General features: G+C 49.4%; 1 protein-coding gene across 1 annotated transcript in view; it reads left to right on the top strand.

Moving 5' to 3' along the window:
* Nucleotides 1–27,782, top strand: part of Zan (zonadhesin) — a 97,692-nt gene that overhangs the window by 37,673 nt on the left and 32,237 nt on the right. The window contains exons 31-55 of the mRNA XM_021163424.1: nucleotides 732–937; nucleotides 1,483–1,624; nucleotides 2,417–2,676; nucleotides 2,767–2,931; nucleotides 3,517–3,641; nucleotides 5,042–5,340; nucleotides 9,273–9,490; nucleotides 9,996–10,137; nucleotides 10,507–10,724; nucleotides 12,248–12,389; nucleotides 12,779–12,996; nucleotides 13,855–13,996; nucleotides 14,398–14,615; nucleotides 16,721–16,862; nucleotides 17,369–17,586; nucleotides 18,663–18,804; nucleotides 19,438–19,655; nucleotides 21,641–21,782; nucleotides 22,394–22,611; nucleotides 23,672–23,813; nucleotides 24,457–24,674; nucleotides 25,351–25,492; nucleotides 26,073–26,281; nucleotides 26,780–26,921; nucleotides 27,282–27,499. Coding sequence (XP_021019083.1) covers nucleotides 732–937; nucleotides 1,483–1,624; nucleotides 2,417–2,676; nucleotides 2,767–2,931; nucleotides 3,517–3,641; nucleotides 5,042–5,340; nucleotides 9,273–9,490; nucleotides 9,996–10,137; nucleotides 10,507–10,724; nucleotides 12,248–12,389; nucleotides 12,779–12,996; nucleotides 13,855–13,996; nucleotides 14,398–14,615; nucleotides 16,721–16,862; nucleotides 17,369–17,586; nucleotides 18,663–18,804; nucleotides 19,438–19,655; nucleotides 21,641–21,782; nucleotides 22,394–22,611; nucleotides 23,672–23,813; nucleotides 24,457–24,674; nucleotides 25,351–25,492; nucleotides 26,073–26,281; nucleotides 26,780–26,921; nucleotides 27,282–27,499 — 4,646 coding nt within the window. The remainder of the gene's footprint in view (nucleotides 1–731; nucleotides 938–1,482; nucleotides 1,625–2,416; nucleotides 2,677–2,766; nucleotides 2,932–3,516; nucleotides 3,642–5,041; nucleotides 5,341–9,272; nucleotides 9,491–9,995; nucleotides 10,138–10,506; nucleotides 10,725–12,247; nucleotides 12,390–12,778; nucleotides 12,997–13,854; nucleotides 13,997–14,397; nucleotides 14,616–16,720; nucleotides 16,863–17,368; nucleotides 17,587–18,662; nucleotides 18,805–19,437; nucleotides 19,656–21,640; nucleotides 21,783–22,393; nucleotides 22,612–23,671; nucleotides 23,814–24,456; nucleotides 24,675–25,350; nucleotides 25,493–26,072; nucleotides 26,282–26,779; nucleotides 26,922–27,281; nucleotides 27,500–27,782) is intronic.

Here is a 27,782-nt window from a genome sequence, read left to right as displayed (position 1 = left end):
TCCACACAGCATGATTTCCCAGGTTCATTATGTTGGAGTACATACCAGTTCATTCTTCATGTTTTAGGAGGAACATGAGGTTTTAGACATGGTTTCATAAATCTGATGCTGGCCTTGAACTCATACTTTCTGCATCGGCCTCCTGAGCTCTGGGATTATAGGTGTGTCCTGACATGCCCCGGTCATACTTCCTTTGGAAGGCTAGATAATGGTTCACGGTAGAGCCATGACAGCCAGGTGCGGTAGCTCATACCTGTAACCCCAGCAATCAGGAGGCTGTGCAAGGAGGATTATGAGTTGGAGGCCAGCTTGGGCTACAGAGCAAAACCCTATACTGATCAAGTGGTCGATCAATAAATGAAATAGAGCAGGGCAGTGGTGGCACACGCCTTTAAACCCAGCCCTTGGGAGGCAGAGGCAGGTGGATTTCTGAGTTCGAGACCAGCCTGGTCTACAGAGTGAGTTCCAGGACAGCCTGGGCTATACAGAGAAACCCTGTCTCGAAAAAAGTCAAAATAAGTAAATAAACAAATGAAATAGAGCATGGTGGTGTATGCCTGTAATCCCAGAACTGGTGAGATGGAGGTAGGAGGATGAGGAATTTAAGGTCATACTTTACTACATAGCAAACTCAAGGCTAGCCTGGGCTACATGAGACCCTTCCCAGGAACTTTCACCCCAAGGTCAGGAGCTAGCCATTCTACCTTCCTTAACATTTGTATCCTTTTTAGCTATGAGGTGCCCACCTAGGAGCAGCTACAACCCATGTGCCAACTCCTGCCCAGCCACCTGCCTTACCCTGAGCACCCCAAGAGACTGTCCAACGCTGCCCTGTGTAGAGGGCTGTGAATGCCAGAGTGGCCACATCCTGAGTGGAACCACCTGTGTGCCCCTCAGACAGTGTGGCTGCAGTGACCAGGATGGCTCCTATCACCTGGTGAGAGGCCTTATGGCAGGGAATGCTCTCCCTTTCTGGGTACATGTGGGTGTGGGGAAGCAAGAGAAAAGAGACCAGGAAGGTGGAGGGAGGCCTTGGAGCCCAAGAAGGAGATAGGGCAGGATAGAGCTCAGGGTCAGGAGTGGGGGGCGGAGGGTGAGGAAAAAGGCTAGATGCTGAGAGGCTGAGAAAAATTGAAGATCAAGTCCCAGGAGTAATGGTGCCTACCTGTAATCTCAGCCCTTGGAAGGCTGAGGCAGAAGGGTCAGGAGCTCAAGGGCAGCCTGGGCTACATAGTAAGAGCCTGTCTACAAGAAAAGATAGATGGCTATATAGAAGGAAAATGGCTGTGGGGGGAGGAAGGAAGGAAGGGAGGAAGGCAGGGGAGAAAAGATAGGAGAAGGGAAGGGGGAGGGGAAGGAGGGAGAAAGATGAGGGAAGGGAAGGGACCAAATGCAGTTACCCTTCTGGGTTGGGGATGGCTCCGCCCATCTCCAGTTTCCAAGTTTCCTATTGGCTCTGCTGATGATGGCCATGCCCCACAGTTGGGGGAGAGCTGGTACACAGAGAAGACCTGCACCACCCTCTGCACATGCTCAGCCCACAGCAACATCACCTGCAGCCCAACGGCCTGCAAGGCCAACCACGTGTGTTTGCGCCAGGAAGGACTGCTCCGCTGTGCTGCAGGTAAGCTGGCCGGTCCGTGCTGCAAGGGATGTCCCTTCAGTCATGAGGGGTGGCTCTCCTAGTCCTCCACACCTCCTCCCGACACCCCTCTGACACCCCTCTGTCGTACTGGAGTCTGACATAATCTGGCCTTACCTGAAGGACTTGTGGCAGAACTCAAATTGCCACCCCCTACCTCCCACCCTAGTCTGGTCTTGAACTCCTGATCCTCCTGTGCCTACTTCCCAAGTGTTGGGATTACAGGCATGTACCATCATACCTAACCCTTTCTCTCATGTTTTAAAAAGTATGTTACTTATCTTGTGTGTGAAGGTGCGCATACATGGAAGCCAAAGGACAACTTATGAGAATCAGTTCTCTTTTTCCACCTTGTGGGTTCTGGGAATCAAACTCAGGTTATCAGGCTCGGCCTTACCTGTTCACCAGGCTCACTGGCCCCAAACCTGCTCTTCCATAGCATATTTTAATTCCTATCTGCCCTCAAGCATTATCCAGCAGATTCTGGGTCTTTGATCCCTCCCTCCCTCCCTTCCTTTTTTTTTTTTTTTCAAGACAGGGGTTCTGTGTAGCCCTGGCTGTCCTAGAACTCACTCTGTAGACCAGACCGGTCTTGAATTTGGTGCCTGCCTGAATGTTGAGATCAAAGTTATGCACCACCACCATCACCACCACCATTGCTTGGCTTAAATGTGTCCTCTCTTTCTTGGGTCTCTCTGACTTGGACCAGGCCAGAGCGTACATGGGGTTCCTATGAGCCTTGGCACCATTCCTCAGCCATCTCTTTCTCCACAGAGATGGGAGAGTGTCGCATCTCAGAGGATTCCCAGATCGTGAGCTTTGATGATCATAGCCATCCTATCCAAGACACATGTACTTACATCTTGGTCAACGTATGCCACCCCAACACGAACATGCCTTTCTTCACGATCAGTGCCAAGACCGACATAAACACCAACGGCAAAAACAAGACTTTCGGTGTCTATCAGCTGTACATTGACATCTTCAACTTCCACATCACTCTTCAGAAAGACCATTTAGTCCTCATAAGCTTGGTACTAATCCCGGGCTGGGAAAGAAGCGTGAGCACTGGCAGCAAAGTCTCTGGTTCCCGAATCTATTCATAGTTCTGTCTTCCTCTTCAGATCAATGACTCAATGGTCACCCTTCCCACCACCACCCACATCCCAGGAGTCAGTGTCATGACTGAAGACGTCTATACCATTGTCACAATCAAGGATGAAATTCAAGTCAAGTTTGAGAGCAATAATTTCTTAGATGTCAAAATCCCTGCATCCTCTAATGGGAAGGTTAGAAGGAAGACACCTGGCTGTGTGCTGGGGAGGTGGATTTTGGGGGTGTAGGAAGGCATACCATTCTTAACAACCGAGGAGATTGTTCCCTAGCACAGAAGGAGGAAACGGAATGTTCATTTCGATGCACGGATGGCAAGTGTGCATCAGTGAAAAATGCCTTAGAGCCTGGCACATGCATCTAATCTGGCAAGTTCCAGGCTACCCGGAGAGACTGTGTCTTAAAAACTAAACGGCTTAGGTTTTATTGCTTTTGAAAGAGTGCCAACCTACTCTCCAGGGAGCCCTGGGCAGCGCATCAACTGTGTGTAGTGGTACAAGACTGTGATTCCTGCAGTGATCCCTGCACTTAGGGGTTGGCGGCAGAAAGATCAATAATGTAAGGTCATCCTCAGCTACATGTCAAGTTGGAGGCCAGCCTGGGCTACAGAAAACCCTGTTTCCAGCGAGTAAAAATAAAAAATTGAAAAAGGCAGTGAAGGTTATAGCCTACCTGAGGCCCTGGGTTTCACCCTGAGCACCAAAGAAGAAAAAAGCCCTTATCTCCGTGGCACTGAAAACCCATTCCCCTCTGCCCACTAGGTCTGTGGTGTGTGTGGCAATTTCAACGGCGAAGAAGAGGATGAGCTCACGACACCCGGTGGTGAACTGGCGGAGGATGAGCAAGAGTTCATGAATAGCTGGAAAGATAAGAGCATGGACCCAAAGTAATGGTTCCCTAAGTCCTTCTTTCCTTCCATTCCTTTCTCTCTTCCTTCTTCACCTCCATCCTTTCAGGACAGGGTCTCATTGTATGACTCCGGCTGGCCTGGAATTTAATAGATTAACCAAGTTAGCCTTGAACTCACCAATGGCCTCTTGCTTTGCTTCCTGCAGGCTGGGATTACAAGCATGCACCGCCACACCTGGCTCCTTCCATCCTAACGTCCTTCCTTCCTTCCTTCCTTCCTTCCTTCCTTCCTTCCTTCCTNTCCTTCCTTCCTTCCTTCTTTCTTTCCTTCTTTCTTTCTTTCTTTCTTTCTTTCTTTCTTTCTTTCTTTCTTTCTTTCTTTCTTTCTTTCTAACTTTCTTTTTCTCCTTCCTTCCTTTCTTTTTCTTTTTTTCTTCCTCTTCTCCCTCTCTTCTTCTTCCTCCTCCTCCTCCTTTTTGTAATATAGTGGACCTCAAACACTCCAGGCAAGGGCCCTAACCTGCAACTATATCCCCAACTTTCATTTTATTTTATGTATTGTTACTATGTATATATGGTGTGTGTGTGAGACTATGGGCTGGGACCCGCCATGGTGCACATGTGAGATCTGGGATCAGCAAGGACTTTTGCCTGCCGAGCTATTTTGCCATCACCTTTCCTGTGTGGGTGTGGGTGCATGCGCATGTGAACGAGATTGTGTGTGTTTAAGGCAGAGGTCTATTGTGTATTCCACACCAGCCTCAAACTCTCCAAACAGAAACAGGGTTTCTTTGTGTAGTCCTAGCTCTCCTGGAGCTTGCTCTGTAGACCAAGCTGGCCTCGAACTCAAGAAATTTGCCTGCCTCTGCCTCCCAGTTGCTGGGATTGAAGGTGTTCACCACAACCATCCGGTGAACAACTTTTTTAAAAAAGAGTTATTGTTTTGTTTTGTTTTATACGTACGAGTGTGTTACCTGTGTTTTTGCCTGGTACCCATGGTAACTGGAAGAAGTAATTGGATCCACTGAAACTGGAGTTACGGATGCTGGTGAACTCTCCTGTGTACTGGACAGTGATCGTGGGTCCTCTGTAAGACCAAGTTCTTAACCCCTGGAGCCGTTTCTCCAGCCTCAGTGAACAACTTCATATTTTATCTTTTAGTTTTATGAATTCTGTTGTGTGTGTCCGTATTTCATGATGCATGCGTGAAGGTCAGAGGACAATTTGCATGCGTCTGTTCTCTCCCTCCTTATTACATAGGTTCCAGGTCAGATTCGGGTCCTGAGACTTGGTGGCACGCACTTGCTGATTTATCTCAGCAGCCCCAGCTTTGCACTTCCGATCCTCCAGCCTCCCTCTTCCCCCTTCCAAGCGCTGAGAGAGCAGGCATCCACCACCATGCCCAGCTCTTCTGAGACCTTGCTTTTCCCATTCTAGTTGCCAGAAAATCGAAGGGCAGAGCCTCCAAGTGGAACAGCAGGAGATCATGAATGGAAAATGCAGGCCCATTGACTTTGAGAAAGCCCAGGCAAACTGCCAGACTGCCCTCCAGGGTCCTGCCTGGGCCCATTGCTCCTCCCGGGTACCCATCAAGCCCTTCTTGCTGAAGTGTATGAACAGCTTCTGCGAATTCAGAGACCTCTTCCGTGCTCTCTGTGATTCTTTGCAATCCTTTGAAGATGCCTGCCAGAACCAGGGGCTCAAGCCACCTATCTGGAGGAACAGCAGCTTCTGCAGTAAGTCTCCCCTGAAGTCTCCCATAGCTGCACCTAAACCACATTGCCCCCCACCTAGCTCTCTAGCTTAAGCTGGCCTCAAAATCAAGGTCCTCCTGCCTCTGCCTACTGAACACTGGGGTAATGGGTGTGTTCCACTATACCCTAAAAACGTGTGTGTGTGTGTGTGTGTGTCTGTGTGTGTGTGTGAACATGTGCATATAGAGACTAGAAGCCTATATTAATGTGCTGTTCTTCAGTATAGCCATCTCCCCTATATACGATTCATATATTACATCATTTCAGGGCTGACCAGTTGATATTGGATAATCAGTTAGGGGTTCGTTTGTGGAGATAATCAAAAGCACCATGGACGCAGCTTCCCTGTTGTTTCTAGGAGACACCATCTCACAGCAGATGTCCTGGCCCTCCGACTCTTAGGATCCTTCTGTCTCCTCTTCTGCAGTGTCTCTGAGCCTTAGCTGCCGAGTTGTGATGCAGTGTTATCAGATCGGTCTAGGCAGCTTTACATTTTGATCCACTTTTGATTATCTGTAATGGTCTCCATCTGTTGCAAAGAGAGTTTCTTTGGTAAGGGATATATTTATCGGTGGATAAAAGGATAAGGATTTAGAATGCAGCTCAAAATTATTCTGGTTTAATAATAAAATCTGGTAGATTCTTCGCTAAGATCCATGACCTCACTAGGCTCAGGGTAGGTTTCTACTGTCAAGCGTGTATCCCCTCTTGTTAAGCAGGCCTTAACAATTAGACAGTCCGATTAGACAGCTGTGGGTTATTGCCAAGATACAAGTGCCACTACTGCACCCATGGGGAATCTCAGCCTGCTTGTTGTGATTCACAGATGTCTCAGCTGGGTAGAACTGCTGGTTGTCTCCTTCCTCCCTCCCTTCCTTCCTTCTTTCCTTCCTTCCTTCCTTCCTTCCTTCCTTCCTTCCTTCCTTCCTTCCTTCCTTCCTTCCTTCCTTCCTTTGAACTTGGCATAGCACCTGCTTGGGCTATGAGAGCTGGACCTGAGGGAAGAGGCTTTCCGACAGAATCCAGCCCAGGTCTTCCAGTACGGCATCCAAACTACAGTGTCCTCAGCAAAAGGAATTTACCTTCACCTTTGGAGGGCAATCAAGGGCAATAGCCTACATTGTGTTGGGCATCTTTTGGACTTCCATGACTGTCTTAGTTTGGATCTTATAGCTGTGAAGAGACACCATGATCAAGGCAACTCTTATAAAGGAAAACATTTAATCGGGGCTGACTTACCATTTCAGAGGTTAGTCCATTAGTATGGTGGCAAGCATGGCAGCATGCAGGCAGACTTGGTGCTGGAGGAGTAAGCCAAAGGCAGCCAGGAGGGGACTCTTCCTCAGGTATCCGAGGAGGAGGCTCTGAATCCCACTGGGCAGACTTGAGCATCGGTATGAGACCTCAAAGCCCCACCTCCACATTAACACATTTTCTCTAACAAGGCCACACCTCCTTCAACAAGGCCACACCTCCTAATAGATGCACTTCCTGTGGGCCAAGCATATCAAACCACCACACTGACCCACAACTCCAGAGGGGTTTCTCACACCCTTTACTGCGGTTTTTGTTAGTCTATTGAGTATTGTCAGCCCAAGTGACATAGCTTCATTTAAACTATATATGTATGCATATACATTTATATGTATTATATGCCTCCTCCTCCTCCTCCTCCTCCTCTCTCTCCTTCTCCTCCTCCTCTCCCTCCTCCCCCTCCTCCTCCTTCTTCTCCCCCCTCCTTTGGTTTTTCAAAACAGAGTCTCCCTGTGCAGCTTTGGCTATTCTGTAGATTGGGCTGGCCTCAAACTCACAGAGATCCACCTGCCTCTGCCTCCCAAGTGCTGGGATCAAAGGCATGTGCTAGTTTTTTGTTGTTGTGAGTTTGTTGTTGTTGTTGTTGTTGGCAATGTTTTTGGCAGGCATGTAGGCATCCTGGAGTACATTGTACCTCCCAGGAACTATACCACTAAAGAAAACTGACTCTGTCTCCTATCAGATATCAGTTGCTAGTAGCTCTTCAGCTGTCGGGGGTGTGTGTGTGTGTGTGTGTGTGTGTGTGTGTGTGTGTGTGTAAGGTTCATTCACATTTCCCTTCTCCATGCTGAGATTTTGTTTGACTTGAACTTGTGCAAATCTTGTGCATGTTGTCTCAACCACTGTGAGTCAACATATACAAGTATCCTGTTGTATCTAGAAAATGCTGTTTCCTTATGGTCATGCACCCAGACTGGCCTCAGACTTCCTAGGGAGCCAAACACCACCTTGTACTTCCAATCCTCTGATACCAGCGTGCTGGGCTAAGTTGTATAACTAAAATAAATAAATAAGGCTCAGGAGGCAAGGGCACTTTTAGAATCTTTACAATTGTGTAACCCTCGTCATAAATCAAGAACCTTTACATTTTTAAAAGGGGACTGGAAAGATGACTCAGCACTTTTTGCTTTTTTTTTTTTTTTTTTTTTTTTCGGGGCAGGGTTTCTCTGTGTAGCCTTGGCTGTCCTGGAACTCACTTTGTAGACCAGGCTGGCCTCGAACTCAGAAATCCGCCTGCCTCTGCCTCCCNAGTGCTGGGATTAAAGGCGTGCGCCACCACGCCCGGCGTAGCACTTTTTGCAAAGGACTCAAGTTCAGTTCCTAACATCCACATCAGGTGGCTGACAAACCACTGTCACTCCGTCTCCAGGGAACCCAATACTTTTCTGGTCTCCATGGGTACCCTTACCCACATCACACACACAAATCCACACACAAGCATGCATGCACACATGCACATACATATACACATAGAAGTAAAAAAGAATCTTAAAATGTAAAGCAAGGACTGATTAAATGTTTTTGTATTTGTAGTTGTCCTCCATCTCAACAGGGTTCTGACTGGGTCCAGGAACCACAAGGGCAGCAGCATCTGAGGACGTCTGTGTCCCTTTCATATGGTGGCATAGTGTCTTCACAGTACCTATGGACAACCTCCAATATACTTTCAGCCATCTCTAGATGGCTTCTGATATATATAATATGGCATACATGCTAAGTTAGCCAGGCCAGGAGTATAGCACAGTGGTAGAGTGACTTCCTAGTCACTCTACCAGTGATGGGCTGGGGAAAGAACAAGTTAGTTAACTTAGGGATAGCTGATGTGAACTGCATATTGCTGACTCTGCCCATCCATGAATGCACTATACATTCCATTGGCTCACTTTCTATTTTGCATTGTTTATTACATTTATTTATTTATTTATTTATTATTTGTGTGTGTGTGTGCGTACATGTACATGTGTGCAAATGTGTAGCCCTAGACATGCAGAGGTCAGAAGACAATTTTGGGGAGTTGGATCTCTCTTTTCACTATGTCAGATCCCAGAAATTCAATTCAGGTCATCAGACTTGACAGCAAGCATCGTTACCTGCTGGGAAATCTGTTGAGCTGTCTCTCTCTGTTGTTAAAACTCACTTGCCTAGCCAAGGATAGCCTTGATTCTGGATCCCCCTGCTCTGTCCCCTGAGTGCTGGTAGTTTAGAGCTATGAGGCACTACACATAGCTCTTTCCCTTAAAGACCATTTTAAGTTCTTGATAGTTTCCCTCACTGCCCTGTGGCCACATTATACCTAGTACTCAACTGTATGTCCTGTATGTCTTATATTTACCGACTGGGGACATGAAGGTCACTTTGCTGTTACTGGCCGACCTGGATAAGTTTCCCACATTAACTTAAAAGAACCTTGTTTGTTTGTTTGTTTGTTTGTTTACTGCCTCATTTATTTCTTCAGGGCTATGCACACAGCCCATACTCAGTCAATGTTGAATAAATAATAAAATAGGAGACAAGTTCTGTTGATTGAACCCACCCTGGTTTCTGCACCTTGGGCCCCTTCTGGCTCTTGTGACTGATACCAGTGTCCCTCTGATCCATAGCTCTGGAGTGTCCAGCTCACAGTCACTACACAAACTGCCTTCCCTCCTGTCCACCTTCCTGCTTGGACCCAGACAGCCGCTGTGAGGGCTCTGGCCACAAAGTCCCCGCCACCTGCAGGGAGGGCTGCATCTGCCAGCCTGGCTATGTGCTACATAACAACAAGTGTGTGCTCAGATCTCATTGTGGCTGTGAAGATGCTCAGGGTGTCTTCATCCCGGTGAGTGGGAGGAGAAAGTAGGATTGGTGGTCACGTCCTTCTTTCCATTGCTTCTCTCAGACTGGAACGAACTAGTCTGGATCAATGGCCCTGAAGTACGGAAATTGGTCAGGGCTTAGTACAGGCCACGACGGTGCGCTACCTCTGCACTATGTCCCCAACCACTTGCTAGGGGACTGACTCTACTATTAGCTCTTTCCTGGACCCCACCTCCAGCCTCAGATGTAATTTTTCCCATCTGTGGTTTATTGACTCAGTAGAGGTGAAACCTGCAGACAGACAAGGCCTCCTGTCCTTCAACAGGAGGGAAGCTGTCTCTCCTGAAGCATCTCTCCCTGCCCCCTTACTATCTTTCCCTTCACATGGCTTCTGCGGGAAGGCAAGAGCTGGATCCATCTTCTTCTTTTCCAAGGGTGTGGCATATAGTGCACACTCAGTAAACAGTTGCTGGGGGGATAACAAAGAATGAATGTCCTCTCAGCTTCTTATCCCCTGACTTCTGTAGGCAGGCAAGACGTGGCTATCCGAAGACTGTACCCAGAGCTGTACCTGCATGAAAGGAACCATGAGGTGCTGGGATTTCCAGTGTCCCCCAGGGACATACTGCAAGAACAGCAATGATGGCGGCAGTAACTGTGTCAAAATCTGTAAGGGAGCCATGGGCAAGGTGGGAGGGTGTGCGCGAGGCAGGAAAAGTCAGAGGCAGGACAAGAAGGATCTGGGCCCTCTAGGCCTAAAGCTCAGCGGTAAGAGCTACCCTAGTTTAAAAAAAGCCTCTGATGCTCATGTTGAGCTAGGACTGTTCTTAGTGTCAGTCTCTAAGTGGTTGCTCTCCCACACTCTTCCTCCTTTCTTCTCTATGTCTTGGCATATAGTCCACTGTCAGAGATGTTTGTCGAATGCACAATGAAAGGGGGAGCCCCGAGATCTCTCAGTTATTCTACCCTGCTTGGTTTCTGTGTTCTATGGGGCCCCTCTACTCTCTCCACTAACCCCTTTCTCCTTCAACCCCGTAGCTCTGCAGTGCCCGGCCCACAGCAAGTTCACAGACTGCCTTCCCCCCTGTCATCCTTCCTGCTCTGACCCCGATGGCCACTGTGAGGGCATCAGCACCAATGCCCACTCTAACTGCGAAGAGGGCTGCATGTGTCAACCTGGCTATGTGCTGCGCAACAACAAGTGTGTGCTCAGAATTGAGTGTGGCTGCCAACATGCCCAGGGTGGCTTCATCCCTGTGAGTTGGCATAGAAAGTGGGTTTGAGGGTGCTTGGTGGGTCAGTCTCTTGGGTGTATTGATCAGAGTTCTCTAGAGTAACAGAGGGTATGGAATGACTGTGTATAGAAAGGGAATGTATTAGAGTGACTTACACTCTGTGGTCCAGCTAACCCAGCAATGACTGACTATAAATGGAAGGTCCAAGAATCTAGTAGTTGCTCAGTCTATGAGGCTGCATCTCTCAGGCATATACTGATTTTAGTATATCCCAGAATCCCACAGAAGTAGGCTTTAATGCCAGTGAAGGAATGGACTTGCTAGAGGAGCACTCACACAGAGAGAAAGCTTCCTCCTTCCATGTCCCTCATATAAACTGCCAGCACAAGGTGCGGTCCATATTAAAGGTGAATCTTCTCGCCTCAAAGATCCAGATTCGAAGTGGGTCTTCCATCTTCAAATGATTCGATTAAGAAAGGAAATCACTCATAGGTGTGCTCAGTCATTTGGGTGTTAGCTCATTCCAGATGTAATCAAATTGACAACCAAAAATGGCCACCAATCATAGTGCAACTATGAGGACCTGGGTTCAAATTACCACAACCCACAAAAGCTATTACAGTGGCTCTGAACTCACAGTGCTCCTGTAGGTGAATACTGGTGGGTCTCCAGGAGGTGGGAACTAACTAGTCTTGTAGAGAGCAATGCATGCATGCATGCATGTATGTATGTATGTATGTATGTATGTATGCATGCATGCATGTATGTTTATATGTATGTTTGTATGTATATATGTATGTATGTATGTGTGTATGTATGCATGCATGTATGTATGTATGTTTATATGTATATATGTATGTTTGTATGTATGTATGTATGTATTTTTTAAATAGGTTTGGTGGCCACTTTCTAGTTTCCTCTGCTTCTCTCCAACCAGAATGTCATTCCTTGGTTGGTCAGGGCCTGCCATAGGCTAGGTCGGCTATCTGTGAGCTGCACCCCAAGCCCTTTACTGGGGGATTCTAGACAGGTCCTTTACTCTAGTACATGCCCCACCCTCACCTCCCACCCTGCCTATCAGTTGGGTCCTACTCTGGTGTTCTATGGCTGACCTACATACCAGGCTTCCATTGAAAGATTCTAGGCCTGAGCTCTAACAGCCAGCCATTCCCTTCACTAGGGAGGCACTCCCACAGGAGGATTCCAGGCAAGCACTCTACCCACAGCCTCAGGTGCAGCATGTAGTCGTTTGCTTGTTTTTGTTCTTTTGAGAAAGGATCCCACTGTGTAGCTCTGGCTGACCTAGAACTTACAGAGATCCACCTGCTTCTGCTTCCTGAGTGCCTGGACTGAAGGCATCATGCCACCACATCCTGACAAGATGTAGAGGTTTCTTGTTTCCCCCTGCGGGTGATTGACACACTAGATGCTAAATCTACAAATAGGGAGGGCAGATCAAAGCCCTTTGGACCGTGCATGTGTCTGTATCCCTCGAACCAGCCTGTTCTTCCTCATTTTCTTTGTTTTCCCCATGGCTTCTTCAGGCAGGCAAGAGCTGGACCTCCAGAGGCTGTTCCCAGAGCTGTGACTGCATGGAAGGGGTCATTCGATGCCAGAATTTCCAGTGTCCCTCGGGGACTTACTGCCAGGACATTGAGGATGGCACCAGTAACTGTGCCAATATCAGTAAGGGAGCCACCTGGGGGAAGACGGAGCGGGAATGCTCATGACTAAAGGGCTCAGAGGCAGGGCGGAGAAGGTTAGCTCCCCAGGCCTTGGAGGTCAGTGATAGAGGGGAGAGATTCTGACCCATAACTCACCTGGTCCTTTCTCAGCATTTGTCTCTCCACGGTTAGTATCCCATGACGAACTGGGAGACCCATTTTATTACTTCATTCCTTGGAGCTTAGCATGCATCGCATGCTCAGTAAATGTTTACTGAATGAATAATACAAGGGAGGAAAAAAAAACCCTCAAAGCTCTGTTGGCCTTCAGCCACACCTGGTTTCCATAGCTACTGTTTCCTGAGCCCCTCTAATCTTTTCCACTAACCCAGCTTTCCCTCTAATCCACAGCTCTGCAGTGCCCCGCCCACAGCAGCTTCACTAACTGCCTTCCACCCTGTCAGCCTTCCTGCTTGGACCCAGAAGGCCACTGTGAGGGCTTCACCACCAAAGCCCCCTCCGCCTGCCAGGAGGGCTGTGTCTGTGAACCTGACTATGTGGTTCTTAACAACAAGTGTGTGCCCAGAATTGAGTGTGGCTGCAAAGACGCCCAGGGTGTCCTCATCCCCGTGAGTGGGCGTGGAGAGTGGGATGCGGAGTGGGGGGTGCTGGGGTGATGACTCAGTGGGTAAGGTATATGCACCAAAAGAATGCGGACCTACGTTTGAATTTTTGCAATGCATGTGAACTGGATGGGTGGCCTGTGCCTGTAATCCAGCGCTCCTACTGGGAGATGGGAGGCAGAGACAGGAGAATCCCTAGAAACTTGAGGGCTAGCTTGTGCTGTGAGCTCAGTGGAGGAGACCAACAGCCAAAAGGGTGGGAGGGGGGAAGGGGAAGGGGGAGAGCACTGTGTCAATATGCAATGGAAGGTTTGGACCATCCTCTGACTTCTACACAAACATGTGCTGTAGTTCCGCACACATACATGCACCTACTCGCACACAAAGATCGTTTTGAAAAGTGCCATTAGGGCAACTTCCCTTCTGCCTTGTGCACATGGGATGCGCCTGTCTGTATGCATGACTTCGTGGCTGCCTCTGGAGTGTGAGGGTTGATCAGGTTCTGGAACATACTAGCTGAGTGCTCTGTAGCTGAGCCTCCACAGGTAAATCATCTGTCGTCAGAAGCTATGTGAACTGCCCTGTGCCCCCCAGGCCACCAAGGGAAGATTAGAGGCCTGATGGATACCACAAAGTTGCTCTGGAAGGGTTTTTGATGGGAGCTTCTAGGCAGGTGCTCTACCAATCACACAGGTCTCACCCCCACCCCTACCCCCAATTTTCCATTAATAATTGATTGACTGACTAGATGTGAAACATGCAGATATGAAGGGCAAAGGTCAGCACTTCAGAGAGATGAGGCTGTGGCCCTCTAACCAGACTTTCTGCCCCTGCTCCACTTTTTAACTCCCGTGGCTTTTGTAGGCAGACAAGACCTGGATCAACAAAGGCTGCACACAAATCTGTACCTGTGTGACAGGGACCATCCACTGCAGGGACTTCCAGTGTCCCTCAGGGACCTACTGCAAGGACATCAAGGATGACACCAGTAACTGCACTGAAATCAGTAAGAGGACCACAGAAACAGTGGGGGGCTGTTCATGACTGGAAAGATCAGGGGCACGGCCAGAGGGAGCTTAGTCCCCTGGGCCTGAGAGGTCAGGGGTAGGAGGTAACACAGTGAGGAGAGATTCTGGGGACCAATTTTTGGGCTGGATACTTACTTTCTTAGACTTGGTTTCCTCATGGTTACCACCCCATAATAACTCAGAAGATCCATTCTCATTACTTCCTTTCCTAGGGGATTGGCACACAGCCTGTGGTCAGTAAATATTTGGGTGGGGGGAACCCAAAAACCTACCTTCAAGTTCTCTTGAACATTCTAGCTTCTTCTGTTTCTATAGCGTGTGCTTCTTTAAGCCCCCTGTGGGTCTCTCCACTTACCCCCACTCTCTCTTTCCCCTATAGCTCTGCAGTGCCCGGACCACAGCCTCTACACCCACTGCCTTCCCTCCTGCCTGCCTTCCTGCTCTGACCCAGATGGCCTCTGTAGAGGCACCAGCCCCGAAGCCCCCTCCACCTGCAAGGAGGGCTGCATTTGTGAACCTGACTATGTGCTGAGTAACGACAAGTGTGTGCTCAGAATTGAGTGTGGCTGCAAAGATGCTCAGGGTGTTCTCATCCCGGTGAGTGGGCGTGGAGAGTGGGGTTGGTGGGGGCTGGGAAATGGCTCAGTGTGAAAACATTTGCTCTGGAAGTTTAGGACCCTGAGTTTGAATTCCTACAACCCATGTAAACCACGGCAGTCTGCCTCTAATTCCACAGGCTCCTACTGGGATTTGGGGAACAGGGACGGGAGAATCCCCAGAAACTTAAGGGCTAGATACTCCTGTGTGGGCAGCAGTGAAGAACAGGAAAAGGGGGGGGAGAGCGCTGTAGAAAGTGAGGACCAACACCTGAGGTTTTCCTCTGGCTTCTCCAGATACATGCACTCCTATTTATAACCATGCCAGAGAAAACACAAACATGCACATGCACACATACATACATACATACACATACACATGCGCATACATGTACACACACACATTTGTTCTAAAAACTAGTATTGTATTGAGCATGGTAGCATATTCCTTTTTTCTTTTTTAAAGTTCGTTTGTTTATTTCCTTTACATCTAGATCTTCGTTTCCCCTCCCTCCTCCCCTCTCAGTTCTTTCCCCCTCCCCTGCCCTCCCCTCCCCTCCCACCATCCATTCCTTCTCCCTTTCTCTTCAAAAAAGGGGAGGCCTCCCACGGGTATTACTCAGCCTCAGCATATCATGTTGCAGTAGACTAGGTGCATCTTCACCTATTGAGGCTAGGTGAGCAGGAAAGGATCCAAAGACAGAGGCAGAGACAGCCCCTGCTCTTACTTTTAGGAATCCTACATGACGACCAAGCTATACAACTGTTATATATGATGGCACATTTCTTTAAGCCCAGCACTCAGGAAGCAGAGTCACAGGCACAGGCACAGGCACACAGATACAGATACACAGACACAGACACAGGCAAAGGCACAGGCACACAGACACACAGACACACTGATACGCAGATACACAGGCACAGACACACAAATACATAGGCACAGACACACACACAAAGGCACAGACAGAGACACACAGACAAAGGCATAGACACACTAATACACAGACACGCAAACACAGACAGACACACAGATACACAGATACAGATACACAGGCACACAGACACAGACAAACAGACACACAGATACACAGATACAGATACACAGGCACATAGACACAGGCACAGACAGAGACACACAGATACAGATACAGATACAGATACACAAGCACATAGACACAGGCACAGACAGAGACACACAGATACAGATACACAGACAGGTAGATCTCTGTGAGTTTGAGACCAGCTAGGTGTACAAAGTGAGTTCCAGGACAGGCAGGGCTACAAAGTGAGATCCTGTCTCAAAACAAAACAAACAAACAAACAAACAAACAAAAACAAAAGAAAAAAGAAAAGAAAATGAGCCTCCTCTCTTCTGCTTCTCTCTACCTGGGATGCTGCTATCTGAATGGATAAAGGTTAGAAAGTGGTGCACACCTTTAACCCCAGCAATCAGGAGGCAGAAGCAAGTGGATCTGAGGCCAGGCTGGTCTACACAGCGAGTTCCAGGACAACCAGGACTACACAGAGAAAGCCCATCTCAAAAACAAAAGGAAGTCCTAGAAAATATTAGGCCAGTGTTCTGCTGATCTATGCTCCTGTCCCCTCCTGCAGATATGAGACTAGGTTACATTATGTAGCACTCAACTTGAGGACTGAGGTCTGTCACTGAACCACAGCCTCCTCCACCCTCACTGAGGAATCCTAGCAGATTCTCTATAATGAGCCAGGCCCCTAGCCACTCACTGGAGAATTCTAGGCAAATGTTCTACCTCTTAACCCATCTTCTATAGCTTCTTAGAGGACTCCTGGCAAGTGTTCTACAGATTTCTGTATCTGGGCTATGCTCCCAAGCCACCAACTGAAGATTATAGGCTTAAGCTCTAACATTGAGCCGCACCTTAGTGCAGGGTTCTAGGCATGCTCTGTACCACTAAGCTATGTCCATAGCCCGAGATGCATGTCCCCCAAATCTCTTCCTTCCATGTTTAGGATAGATGTGGCATGTGTTTATAGGGAGGGCAAGGGTCAAACAAGAGGTCAGGCTGTTTCCTTAGAACCAGTCCCTCTGTCCTGACTCCCTTCCTCTCGCCTTGGTTTCTGCAGGCAGATAAGACTTGGGTCAACAGGGGCTGCACCCAGAGCTGTTCTTGCATGGGAGGGGCCATCCAGTGCCAGAATTTCAAGTGTCCCTCAGAGGCATACTGCCAGGACCTGGAGGATGGCAACAGCAACTGCACCAGTATCCGTAAGGAGCCATGGCGGAGGGTGGGGAGGGTGTGCTCATGGCTGGAGGCATCAGAAGGGAAAGGAGGAGGAACTTGGTCCTCCGGGCTTGTAAGATCTGGGGGGGGGGGGGTACCACTGCGGGGAGTGTGAGTACTCATGGGTGGACTGGATTCCTCATCACTGTTAGTCTTAGTCTTAGATTGTTAATCTCCAAACTGAGCTGGAAGGTCTACATCCTTTTAAAAGATGCTTTTAATGTACATATAGTGCTGTGCCTGTGTGTGTGTGTTTGTGCCTGTGAGTGTAGTGCATGTGGGGGCCAGAAGGAATGCTGAGGCCCTGAAGGTGGAGTTATATGAAGTATTGAGTCACCTTACCTAGATGCTGAATTCAAGTCCCATGTAAGAGCAGCAAGCAATCTTAAAGGCTGAACCACCTCTCCGTCCCCTGCTCTGTTTTCTGTAGCTTGCTCACTTGGACCTTCTAGGTCATCTCCACTAATTCTAGTCTCCCTCCACCCCCTAGCTCTCCAGTGCCCGGCCCACAGCCACTACACCAACTGCCTTCCACCCTGTCAGCCTTCCTGCTCGGACCCTGATGGCCACTGTGAGGGTTCTAGTACCAAAGTCCCCTCTGCCTGCCAGGAGGGTTGTGTCTGTGAACCTGACTATGTGGTTCTTAACAACAAGTGTGTGCCCAGAATTGAGTGTGGCTGCAAAGATGCCCAGGGTGTCCTCATCCCTGTGAGTGGGCGTGGAGAATGGGGTTGGTGGGGGATGGGAAGTGGCCCAGTGAGTGAAACATTTGCTGAAGAGAGCTCGGGTGGGGGTGGGGGATTGTTTGCCCACCCTCTAACACAAAGACCTGAATTTGAATCTATCCAATCAATGCAAACCTTGATCCAGGGCTGCTGCTAGGAGCTTCCCAAAGCAGGGACAGTAATCCCTGGACACTTCTAGGTAGAAGTGGATGACAACAGTAAAGAGGTGGGGGGAATGGCAGGAAAGGAGGGACAGAGGGGAGAAGAGAGTCTTTGTATAAAGTAAAAGCTGATAACCACTATTTAAGATTGTCCTCCGACCTCAAAACATGCATACATCCCTGCTCCCCACCCACAAACACTCTCTTTTTGTCAAAAGGGAGGCTGAGGGCCACTTTTTCTTTCTTTCTGCTTCTCTCCACCTGGCATGCTCCTGTCTATGTATGCTGGTCTTGTAGTTTATAAAGGTTGGTTAGGTTCTAGAACATGCCATGGCCTCGGCCCCTCTTAGGAGATTCTAGTCAATTGCTCTAAAAGTGAACTGTACGCCCAGCCCTCTCTACCTCTAAGCCATGCCCCCAGACACTCTGGGAGGACTCTGGACAGGTGTTCTACCTCTGAGCCACACTTCCATATTCTATTGAGGGATTCTGGCCTAAGTCACATCCCCAGATTCTCCTGGAGGATTCTGGGAAAGTGTTCCACTTCTAAGCCACAACCTGACAGCTACCTTGCTTACCAATTATCACGGAAGATTCTAGGCAAAGGTTCTACATTTTAACTATGCTTCCAGACCCACAGTTGAGGACTCTCTCACTGAGTTATGCGCTTAGACACTTCCTGGAGGATTTTAGGCATCTACTATACTGCTGAGCTATGCCCACAACCTTCAGTGTGCCCCACTCCCCGCCCCTGAATACCTTCCATCCATAGTTGGCTAACTGAATACACAGAGAACCTGCAGACAAGGAGGGCAAAGGTAACTCCCTCAGGCAGGAGGCAAGGTTATCCTTCTCTAACAAACCCTATGCCCCCACGTCCTTCTCCTTGGCATTGCAGGCAGATAAGACCTGGGTCAACAGAGGCTGTACTCAGAGCTGCACCTGCAAGGGAGGGGCCATCCAGTGCCAGAAATATCACTGCTCCTCAGGGACTTACTGCAAGGACATGGAGGATGACAGGAGTAACTGTGCCACAATCAGTAAGTGAGCCACGGGGAGTGTGGAGAGGTGGTGCTCACGGCTAAAGAGCTGACCAGGGGCAGGGCAAGAGGGAGCTTAGTCCCCTTGCCCTATGGGATCAAGGAGAAGAGGCACCACAGTGGGAATGGACTGTGGGTAGCCATGGCTGGGCTGGGCTGCGTTCCTTCTCACTATTGACCTTCACAATATGGAGCTCTGAGTCTCCACATTAACTTGGAATGTACCTTCTTCCTTTTAAAGATTTTATTTTTAATTGCACGTGTAATGGTGTGTCTGTGTATGGGTATGTGCACCTGAGCCAGGGCATGCAGGAGCCACAAGAGGACCTCTGATGCCCTGGAGCTGGAGTTCCGTGAGGTTTTTGAGCAGGCCAAACTGAACTTAGATCCACCACAAGAACAGTAGTAAATCTGCTTAACTGCTGAGCCACCTCTCCGGCCCCAAGAGATCCATTCTTTCTTCCCTTGGGGCTTGGCGGAGTCCACACTCAGTAAATGTCGGCTGAATGGATACCAAAAGGCGGAAGAAGCTCCCTCCGCACTCTCTCGTGAACGCTCTGCCTGGCCTGCTCTCTGTAGCTTGCTTTGCCAACTGTGTTCCTCTCCCCTAACCTCACTCTCTCTTCCCCACAGCCCTGCAGTGCCCCGCCCACAGCCACTACACCAACTGCCTTCCACCCTGTCAGCCTTCCTGCTTGGACCCTGATGGCCACTGTGAGGGCTCCACCACCAAAGCCCCCTCCGCCTGCCAGGAGGGCTGTGTCTGTGAACCTGACTATGTGGTGCTTAACAACAAGTGTGTGCCCAGAATTGAGTGTGGCTGCAAAGACGCCCAGGGTGTCCTCATCCCCGTGAGTGGGCGTGGAGAGTGAGGTGGGGTGGGGGCAGGGCTGGGGAGAGAGCTCAGTGGGTAAAATGTTTGCCTGCCCTAGTGTGAGGACATGAGTTTGAATTTGTGCAACCAACGTAAGCCTTGGTGCTGTGTGTCATGTGTCTGTAATTCCAGGGATCCTACTAGAAGATGGGGGGTGGGGGGGCAGTAGAGTCCTTAGAAACAGGAAAGCTAGCTAGTGTGGGGGCGGGATGAAGGACAACAGCAAAGAGACGAGAGAGGCAACCATGATGAGGGAGTGAGGAGGGAGTAGGAAGGGAAGAAAGAGACTGTCTTTTTTTTTGGTTTTTCCAGACAGGGTTTCTCTGTATAGCCCTGGCTGTCCTGGAACTCACTTTGTAGACCAGGCTGGCCTCGAACTCAGAAATTCACCTGCCTCTGCCTCCCAAGTGCTGGGATTAAAGGCGTGTGCCACCACGCCCAGCTAGATACTGTCTTAATACAAGTGGAAGATGAGGCCCAACACTAGAGACTGTCTTGTGACTGCCACACATAAGTGTGTGTCCTTCACCCCTCCCTAAAGCTTTTTTTTTTTTTTAAAGCAGGATTGTTGTCTTAGGTGGGGTTTCTACTGCTGCAATGAAACACCATGACCAAAAAGCAAGTTGGGGGAGGAAAGGGTTTTTTTTAATGCAGCTTACACTTCCAAATCATAGATCATCATTGGAAGAAGTCAGGAGTTCAAGCAGGGCAGGAACTTGGAGGCAGGAGCTGATGCAGAGACTATGAAGGGTGCTATTTACTGGCTTATCTCACATGGCTTGCTCAGCTTGCTTTCTTATAGAACCCAGGACCAGCAGCCCAGGGATGGCCCCCATCCACCATGAGCTGGGCATTCCCCCCATTTATTGCTAGTTGAAAAAGCGCCTTACGGCTGGATCTCATGGAGGCATTTCCTCAACAGAAGCTCCTTCCTCTCTGATGCCTCTGGCGTATGTCAGATTGACACACAAAATCAGCCAGTGCAATTGGGGACCACTTTTTTTTTGTTGGTTTTGTTTGTTTTTTATTTGTTTGTTTGTTTGTTTTGAGACAGGGTTTCTCTGTATAGCCCTGGCTGTCCTGGAACTCACTCTGTAGACCAGGCTGGCCTCCAACTCAGAAATCTGCCTGCCTCAGCCTCCCAAGTGCTGGGACTAAAGGTGTGCACCACCACGCCTGGCTGGGGACCACTTTTATCTTTTATGCTTTCTTCTACCTGTCTGTATGGATGGTCCTGTTATGTGAAGGTTGGTGATGTCCTGGAACATGATAAACTAATGTTCTACTGCCGAGACACACCTCAGCCCCTCTCTGGAGGTCTGGCCAGGGGCTCTGACACTTCGATATACTCCCTGGCCCTCACTGAGAATTCTGTGCTACTCCTCAGCCCCCACCCCCCACCTCACTCTGGATTCTTGGCAGCTGCCATACCAATGAGCGAGGTCTTTATCCTCATACCAGTGACTCCTAGGCCATTTCTCTACTGCTAAGCCACACCTAAGCCCTCTTAGAGCGTCCTTACAAGTTTTCTACAACTGAGCCATACCCCCAGCCTTTCACTGGAGGATACAAGACAGTTTTGTACTACAGAGTCATGCCCCTAGACTCTCTTAGACCATTCTAGGTAAATGATCTATCTCTAAGACACAGCATTCTCAGCCCCTCCCAAATACCTGCCATTCCTAGATGATGGTTCTAGTCATAGGTTCTGCATCTGAGCTGTGCTTCCGAGCACTAAGAGAGAGTCCTCTGCCCCAGTTCTACCAGCGAGCCACACCTCATCCACTTACTGAAAGACTGTACTATCGAGCTGTGCCACAACCCCAGAGGCATCCTTTTCTCTCCAAATCTTAACCTGTTGATAGAGAGGGCAGAGGGCAGCCCTTGAGAGGGGAGTCAGGGCTGTTTCTCTCTAACCAGTCCCTCTGTCCTGACTCCCTTTCTCTCCCCTTGGCATTGCAGGCAGATAAGACCTGGATCAACAGAGGCTGTACTCAAAGCTGCACCTGCAAGGGAGGGGCCATCCAGTGCAAGAAATTTCAGTGTCCCTCAGAGACTTACTGCAAAGACATCGAGGACGGCAACAGTAACTGTACCAGAATCTGTAAGGGAGCCATGGTGGAGGTGGAGAATGTATGCATGTAGCTACAGAGCTCAGAGGCAGAGCAAAGTGGAGCTTAGTTCCCCAGGCCTCAGAGGTTCGAGATAGGAAGGACCACAATGAGGAGGGCTTTTGGGAACCTTTGACTCTGCTGGGTCCCTTCTCTCTCTTAGTTCTGAATGTTAGTCCCCACATTAGCTTGGGATAGCCCTTCATCTGTACTTCTTACTTTAAATTGTGTGTATTAGTGTATGTCAGTGAGTGGGTATGTCCACATGAGTGCAACATGCATGGCAGCCAGAGGAGTGGACTGAATCCCCTTGGAGCTGAATCCCCCAGAAACTGTGAGCAGCCCAATGTGGGTGAGACGAACCCTGCTCAGTTCCTCTGCAAGACCAGCAGCACTCCTAACTGCAGAACCATCTCTCAGCCGCAAGTGATCCAGTCTTTCTTTCCTTGAAGCTGGGCACAAAGTTCTCAATGACTAAATATGTGATGAGTGGACAACAGAAGGGGGAAAGCTCTACACTCGCTTGGGCATTCTAGTGTTGTATCTGTAGCCTCTGCTTGCTCTGACCTGTGTCCCTCTCCCCTGACCTCACTCTCCCCCACAGCTCTGCAGTGCCCAGCCAACAGCAACTTCACCAGCTGCCTGCCTTCTTGTCAGCCCTCCTGCTCTCATACGGATGTCCACTGTGAGGAACCCAGCCCCCACTCTCTCTCCTCCTGCAAGGAGGGCTGCGTCTGTCAATCTGGCTACGTGTTGCATAATGACGAGTGTATACTCAGAAATCAGTGTGGCTGCAAAGATGCCCAGGGTGCTCTCATCCCAGTGAGTGAGCGTCTCAAGTGGGGACTAGTGGGGAGCCTGGAGGAAGCTCAGTGGGTGAAATGCTTGCCCCCTCACCACAGTGTGAGGACCTGAATAACTCTGTATGGGCTAACATAAGCCTTAGTGGTGTGCGTCTATCATCCCATGGCTCCAGCTAGGAGATAGGAGGTGGGGGTGGGGTGTGTGGTCAGGATACTTCCTAGAAATGTTATGAGCTAGCTATTCCTGTGTGAGGAGCAGTAAAAAGAGGCAACCATGGTGGGGTGGATGTTCAGGGGGAGACTGCAAAATACAGGAATACAAAATGAGGGCAATCACGTGAGATCGTCCACGGACCACCACATGTACATGCATCCATACTCACACAGTCACACAAATACACACTCACAAAAACTTCTTAAAAGTGGGACTGGGTGGTCATCTTCTCCTTTATTCTGCTTCTCTACACTTGAGATGTGCCTAACTACATGGCTGGTCCTGTAATATGAAGTTGGTCTTTCCTGGAACTTGCCAGGCAAATGCTCTACTGATGAGCCATGCCCTAAACCCTTCCCTAGAAGATGCTAGCCATAGGTTCTCAAACTGACCCATGTTCTCAGTCCCATAGTAGCAGATGCTAGGCAATTGCTCTACCACTAAGTCATGCCCCCAGATAGCCTTAAAGGATTCTAGGTAAAGGTTCTGCGTTTGAGCTACAATCCCAGGTTTCCATTGAAGGATTCTAGGCCTCATGTCTACCCATGAGCCACTATGAGCCTTTTACTGGAGGATTCTAGACAGAGGCTCTGCATCTGAGCTATACTCCCAGATACCCAACAGAGGACTCTAGATCTCAGCTCTACCAGTGAGCAACAGACCAGCCCCTTACTAGACTGAGATGTGTTAACAGCCCATGATGTCTTTTCTCCTTGCATACTTTCCTTCCATGTTTCCATGTTTGTTTTAGTCAGTGGGGTAGAACCTGCTGATGGCACACACGAAGCTCTTCATAGGAGGCAAGAATTACTCAGAACTGGCACCTGTCTTTGTAACTTGCTTTCTCTCCCTATGGCTTTTGCAGGAAGGCAAGACCTGGATCACCAGCGGCTGTACTCAGAGCTGTAACTGCACGGGAGGGGCCATCCAGTGCCAGAATTTTCAGTGTCCCTTGAAGACTTACTGCAAGGACCTCAAGGATGGCAGCAGTAACTGCACCAATATCAGTAAGGGAGCCATGGCCAAGGGTGGGGAGGGTGTGCTCATGACTGGAGAGTCAAGAGGCAAGGCAAGAAGGAGCTTCGTTGTGGGCATAAGAAGTCAGGGATACGGAGGTGTCATGGTGGAGAGGAATTCTGAGCACCCACACTGGACTAGCCAGTACTAGTCAGTACTAGTCAGTACTAGTCTCTCAATGATTAGCCTCATCTGATTTAAAGATCAACATATTTTTAAATTAATAAATGTATTTCTTTTTATTTATGTTTAATTGTATATGTCTATGTGTGTAGATTCCATGTGTGTGCAGATGAGGGGTGGCAGGGGTCAAAAGAGGCTGTTAGACCTGGAGCTGGAGCTTCCAGGTGCTTATGGGTACTGGGAAGCAAACTCAGTTCCTCTGGAAGACAAGCAAATGCTTTTAACCACTGAGCATCTCTCCAGCCCCGTATCCATACTCTTAGCTGCTCTCTGGCCCTGACACACAGTTCATGAACAATAAATATTTGTCCAATCAATAACAAAAGGAAAAACAAACAGACAAGACAGACAAACTCTGTTATCTTTCCGCCCAGCATGGTTCCTGTAGCCTCTGCTTCCTCTGACCCTTCTGGTCCTCTCTACTAGTTCTAATTTCCCTCTATATTATAGCTCTGCAGTGCCCGGCCCATAGCCGCTACACCAACTGCCTTCCATCCTGTCCACCCTCGTGCTTGGACCCAGAGGGCCTCTGTGAGGGCACCAGCCCTAAAGCTCCCTCCACCTGCAGGGAGGGCTGCATCTGCCAACCTGGCTACCTGATGCATAAAAACAAGTGTGTGCTCAGAATCTTCTGCGGCTGCAAAAACACCCAGGGTGCTTTCATTTCGGTGAGTGTGTGTGTGTGTGTGGGGGGGGGGGGATGGCCTTGGTAAGGCTAGAGGGATGGCTAACTGGGTAGAATATTCACTCAGAAAGTGTGAGGACCTGAGTTTGAATCACCACAGTCCATGTAGATGGGGCATGGACCCTGTGTCTCTAATCCCAGGGACAGAAGCTGGAGACAGAAGAATCTCTGAAATTGCAATGAATTCTGTATGGGTAGAGAGAGAGGTGTATGACATCAAAGAGACAGATTTTTGTCTCAATACCAGCTGTGGGGATTGACACCTGGGTTATGCTCTGTTCTCAAACCATACGTGTACTCAGATACGCGCATGAATCATATGTAAATACAAAGTGGGGTTGGGGGCCTTCTCCTTTCTGCTCCTCCTGCCTGAGATGATCCTGAGAAGATGGGTCAGGTCCTTCACTGGCCATCTGACCCTCACGGGGAGCTCTAGACATGCCCCCATTACGTCACTGGGAAAGTCTAGTTAGACACTATCCTGCTGTGCCGCACCAGCTGCAATTAAAAATGTATTTCTAACCGATAGTGCTGAGTCAGCGGAGGATGCGCCTTCAGCTAGGAAAGGCAGGTGACAGTCCTTCAAGCAGGATGTGACACTGTCTCTTTAGAACTGGACCGTGGTCATCGGGTGTTTTCTCTTCCCATGGCATCTGCAGGCAGACAAGACGTGGATCTCCAGGGGCTGCACCCAGTCCTGTACCTGCTCAGCAGGGGCCATCCACTGCAGAAATTTCAAGTGTCCCTCAGGGACCTACTGCAAGAATGGGGATAATGGCAGCTCTAACTGCACCGAAATCAGTAAGGGAGCGAGCAGGGAGGGTGTGCTTGTGGACAGGGGTCAGAGGCAGAGCAAGAAGGACCTTGGTCTCTAGGCTTTAGGTGTAGGAGATCGGAAGTGTCACAGTTGAGAGGGACTCTGGGGATCTGTGGCTGGGTTGAGTCTCTTTTCAGTGTTAGCTTCTCACGGTTAGTCTCCTATATTGGCTTGGGAGCGCCATCTTCTTACATGGCTCCTCATGGCTTGGCACCACAGCTTAGAAACTGTTTGCTGGATGAATAACCAAAGGGGGGAGGCTGGAGGGATGGCTCAGTGGTCAAGAGCACTGACTGCTCTTCCAGAGGTCCTGAGTTCAATTCCCAGCAACCACATGGTGGCTCATAACCATCTGTAATGGGTTCTGATGCCCTCTTCTGGTGTGTCTGAAGACAGCTACAGTGTAGTTATATAAGTATAGTTAATAAATAAATCTTTTTAAAGAAAAACAAAAACAAAAACAAAAGGGGTAAATGAGCCCAGACTCCCCTGTAATTCAGCTTATCCCCCAATCCCTGCTATTTTGGGCCTCTTTCCACTAACCACTCTCCTTCCACACTGTAGCTCTACAATGCCCAACCAACAGCCAATTCACAGACTGCCTTCCCTCCTGTGTGCCTTCTTGTTCCAACCGCTGTGAGGTCACCAGCCCAAGTGTCCCCTCCAGCTGCAGGGAGGGATGTCTTTGCAACCATGGCTTTGTGTTCAGTGAGGACAAATGTGTGCCCAGAACACAGTGCGGCTGTAAAGATGCTCGGGGTGCCATCATCCCGGTGAGTGTATGTGAGGACTGGGACTGAGGGCCAGTTGTTCCTTTTCTCTGCTTCTCTCAGCCTGGGATGCCCTGTTCTCAAAGTCTGGCCCTGGAATGAGAAGACTGCTCAGAGCCCGACACATAGTAGGCCAGCTCAGGGCCTGAAACACAGTAGGCCAGTATTCTAAGAGAGCCATATAGTAGCTCCCATGAAAGGATTCTTTCTGTAATGCTCTCTACACCCTAATCTAACCCCCGCCTTAGACTTGGGGTGTTAGCAAATAATTGCAGTTAGTGGAGACAGTCTGAGTTGGGGGGGTCTAAGGAAGTAAAAATCTGTCTGCCCGTTAGCTCCGCAGTGTCTGGCCCACAGCAACACACCTTCCCTCCTGTATGACTTAGATGTGGAAAGTGGTTAGGGAGAGCATGCATAAACCATTCAGGCCTGAGCCTTAGCTGGGCCCACTGGAGCACCTCCTCGGGCTCCACATCCCTTCTCATTACCCACCTTCTGCAGGCAGGCAAGACCTGGACCTCCAAAGGCTGTACCCAGAGCTGTGCCTGCGTGGAAGGCAAAATCCAGTGCCAGAATTTCCAGTGTCCCCCAGAGACCTACTGCAAGGACAGCAGTGAAGGCAGCAGTACTTGCACCAAAATCAGTAAGGGGCCATCCCTGGGCCTGCGGTGGTAGCTGGCGTGGCTAGAAAAGTCAGAGGTGGGGGCGAGAAGGAACTTGGTGCCCTGCCCAAAGAGCTTGGGACTCAGGAATCACTGCTGGCCCGCGTGTCTTCTCAATACTAGTCTCCCAGTAGTCTTCCACATTGACCTAGAGATGGAATCTTCCAGTTTGTGCCTCAGTGCTCAGCATACCAGCATCCTCCATAAATGTTTGCTGAATGAAGAACAGAACGGGGTGGGAGGCTCTGCTGTTGGTTTGTCCAGCTTGATTTTTTTTTAACAGTGTCTGACTCACTGGACCCCCTCTGTTAGTCTCCACTAACCTCTCTCCTACCTCATAGCTCTCCAGTGCCCGGCCCACACCCAGTACACCAGCTGCCTTCCCTCCTGCCTGCCTTCCTGCTTGGACCCAGAGGGCCTCTGCAAAGATATCAGCCCTAAAGTCCCCTCCACCTGCAAGGAGGGCTGCGTGTGCCAATCTGGCTACGTGCTGAACAGTGACAAGTGTGTGCTCAGGGCTGAGTGTGACTGCAAAGACGCCCAGGGTGCTATCATCCCGGTGAGTGGGCACCCCCTGGGGGTACTGCTGAGCGCTGCAGAGGTGAGTCACTGGGCAAAACGTTTGTGGAGTGAGCATGATAACCTGAGTTTTGAGTCCGCACAACCCTTGTGAACTGGCCATGGTAACCTGAGTCTTTAATTCTAGGGCTTGCCCTGGGAGTCCTGAGAAGAAGATAGGAGAATCCCCAGAAACTTGTGAGACAGTAGTGGACAACATCAAGGAACTGAGGGGAGGAAGGAGACAGGGAGAATGGGGGCAGGAGAGAGACAGAGAGAGAGAT

This window comes from Mus caroli, chromosome 5, assembly GCF_900094665.2.
Source record: "Mus caroli chromosome 5, CAROLI_EIJ_v1.1, whole genome shotgun sequence".
Lineage (NCBI taxonomy): Eukaryota > Metazoa > Chordata > Mammalia > Rodentia > Muridae > Mus > Mus caroli.
Note: the sequence above shows the minus strand (reverse complement) of the source record. Positions and strands in the feature narration are given on the sequence as shown.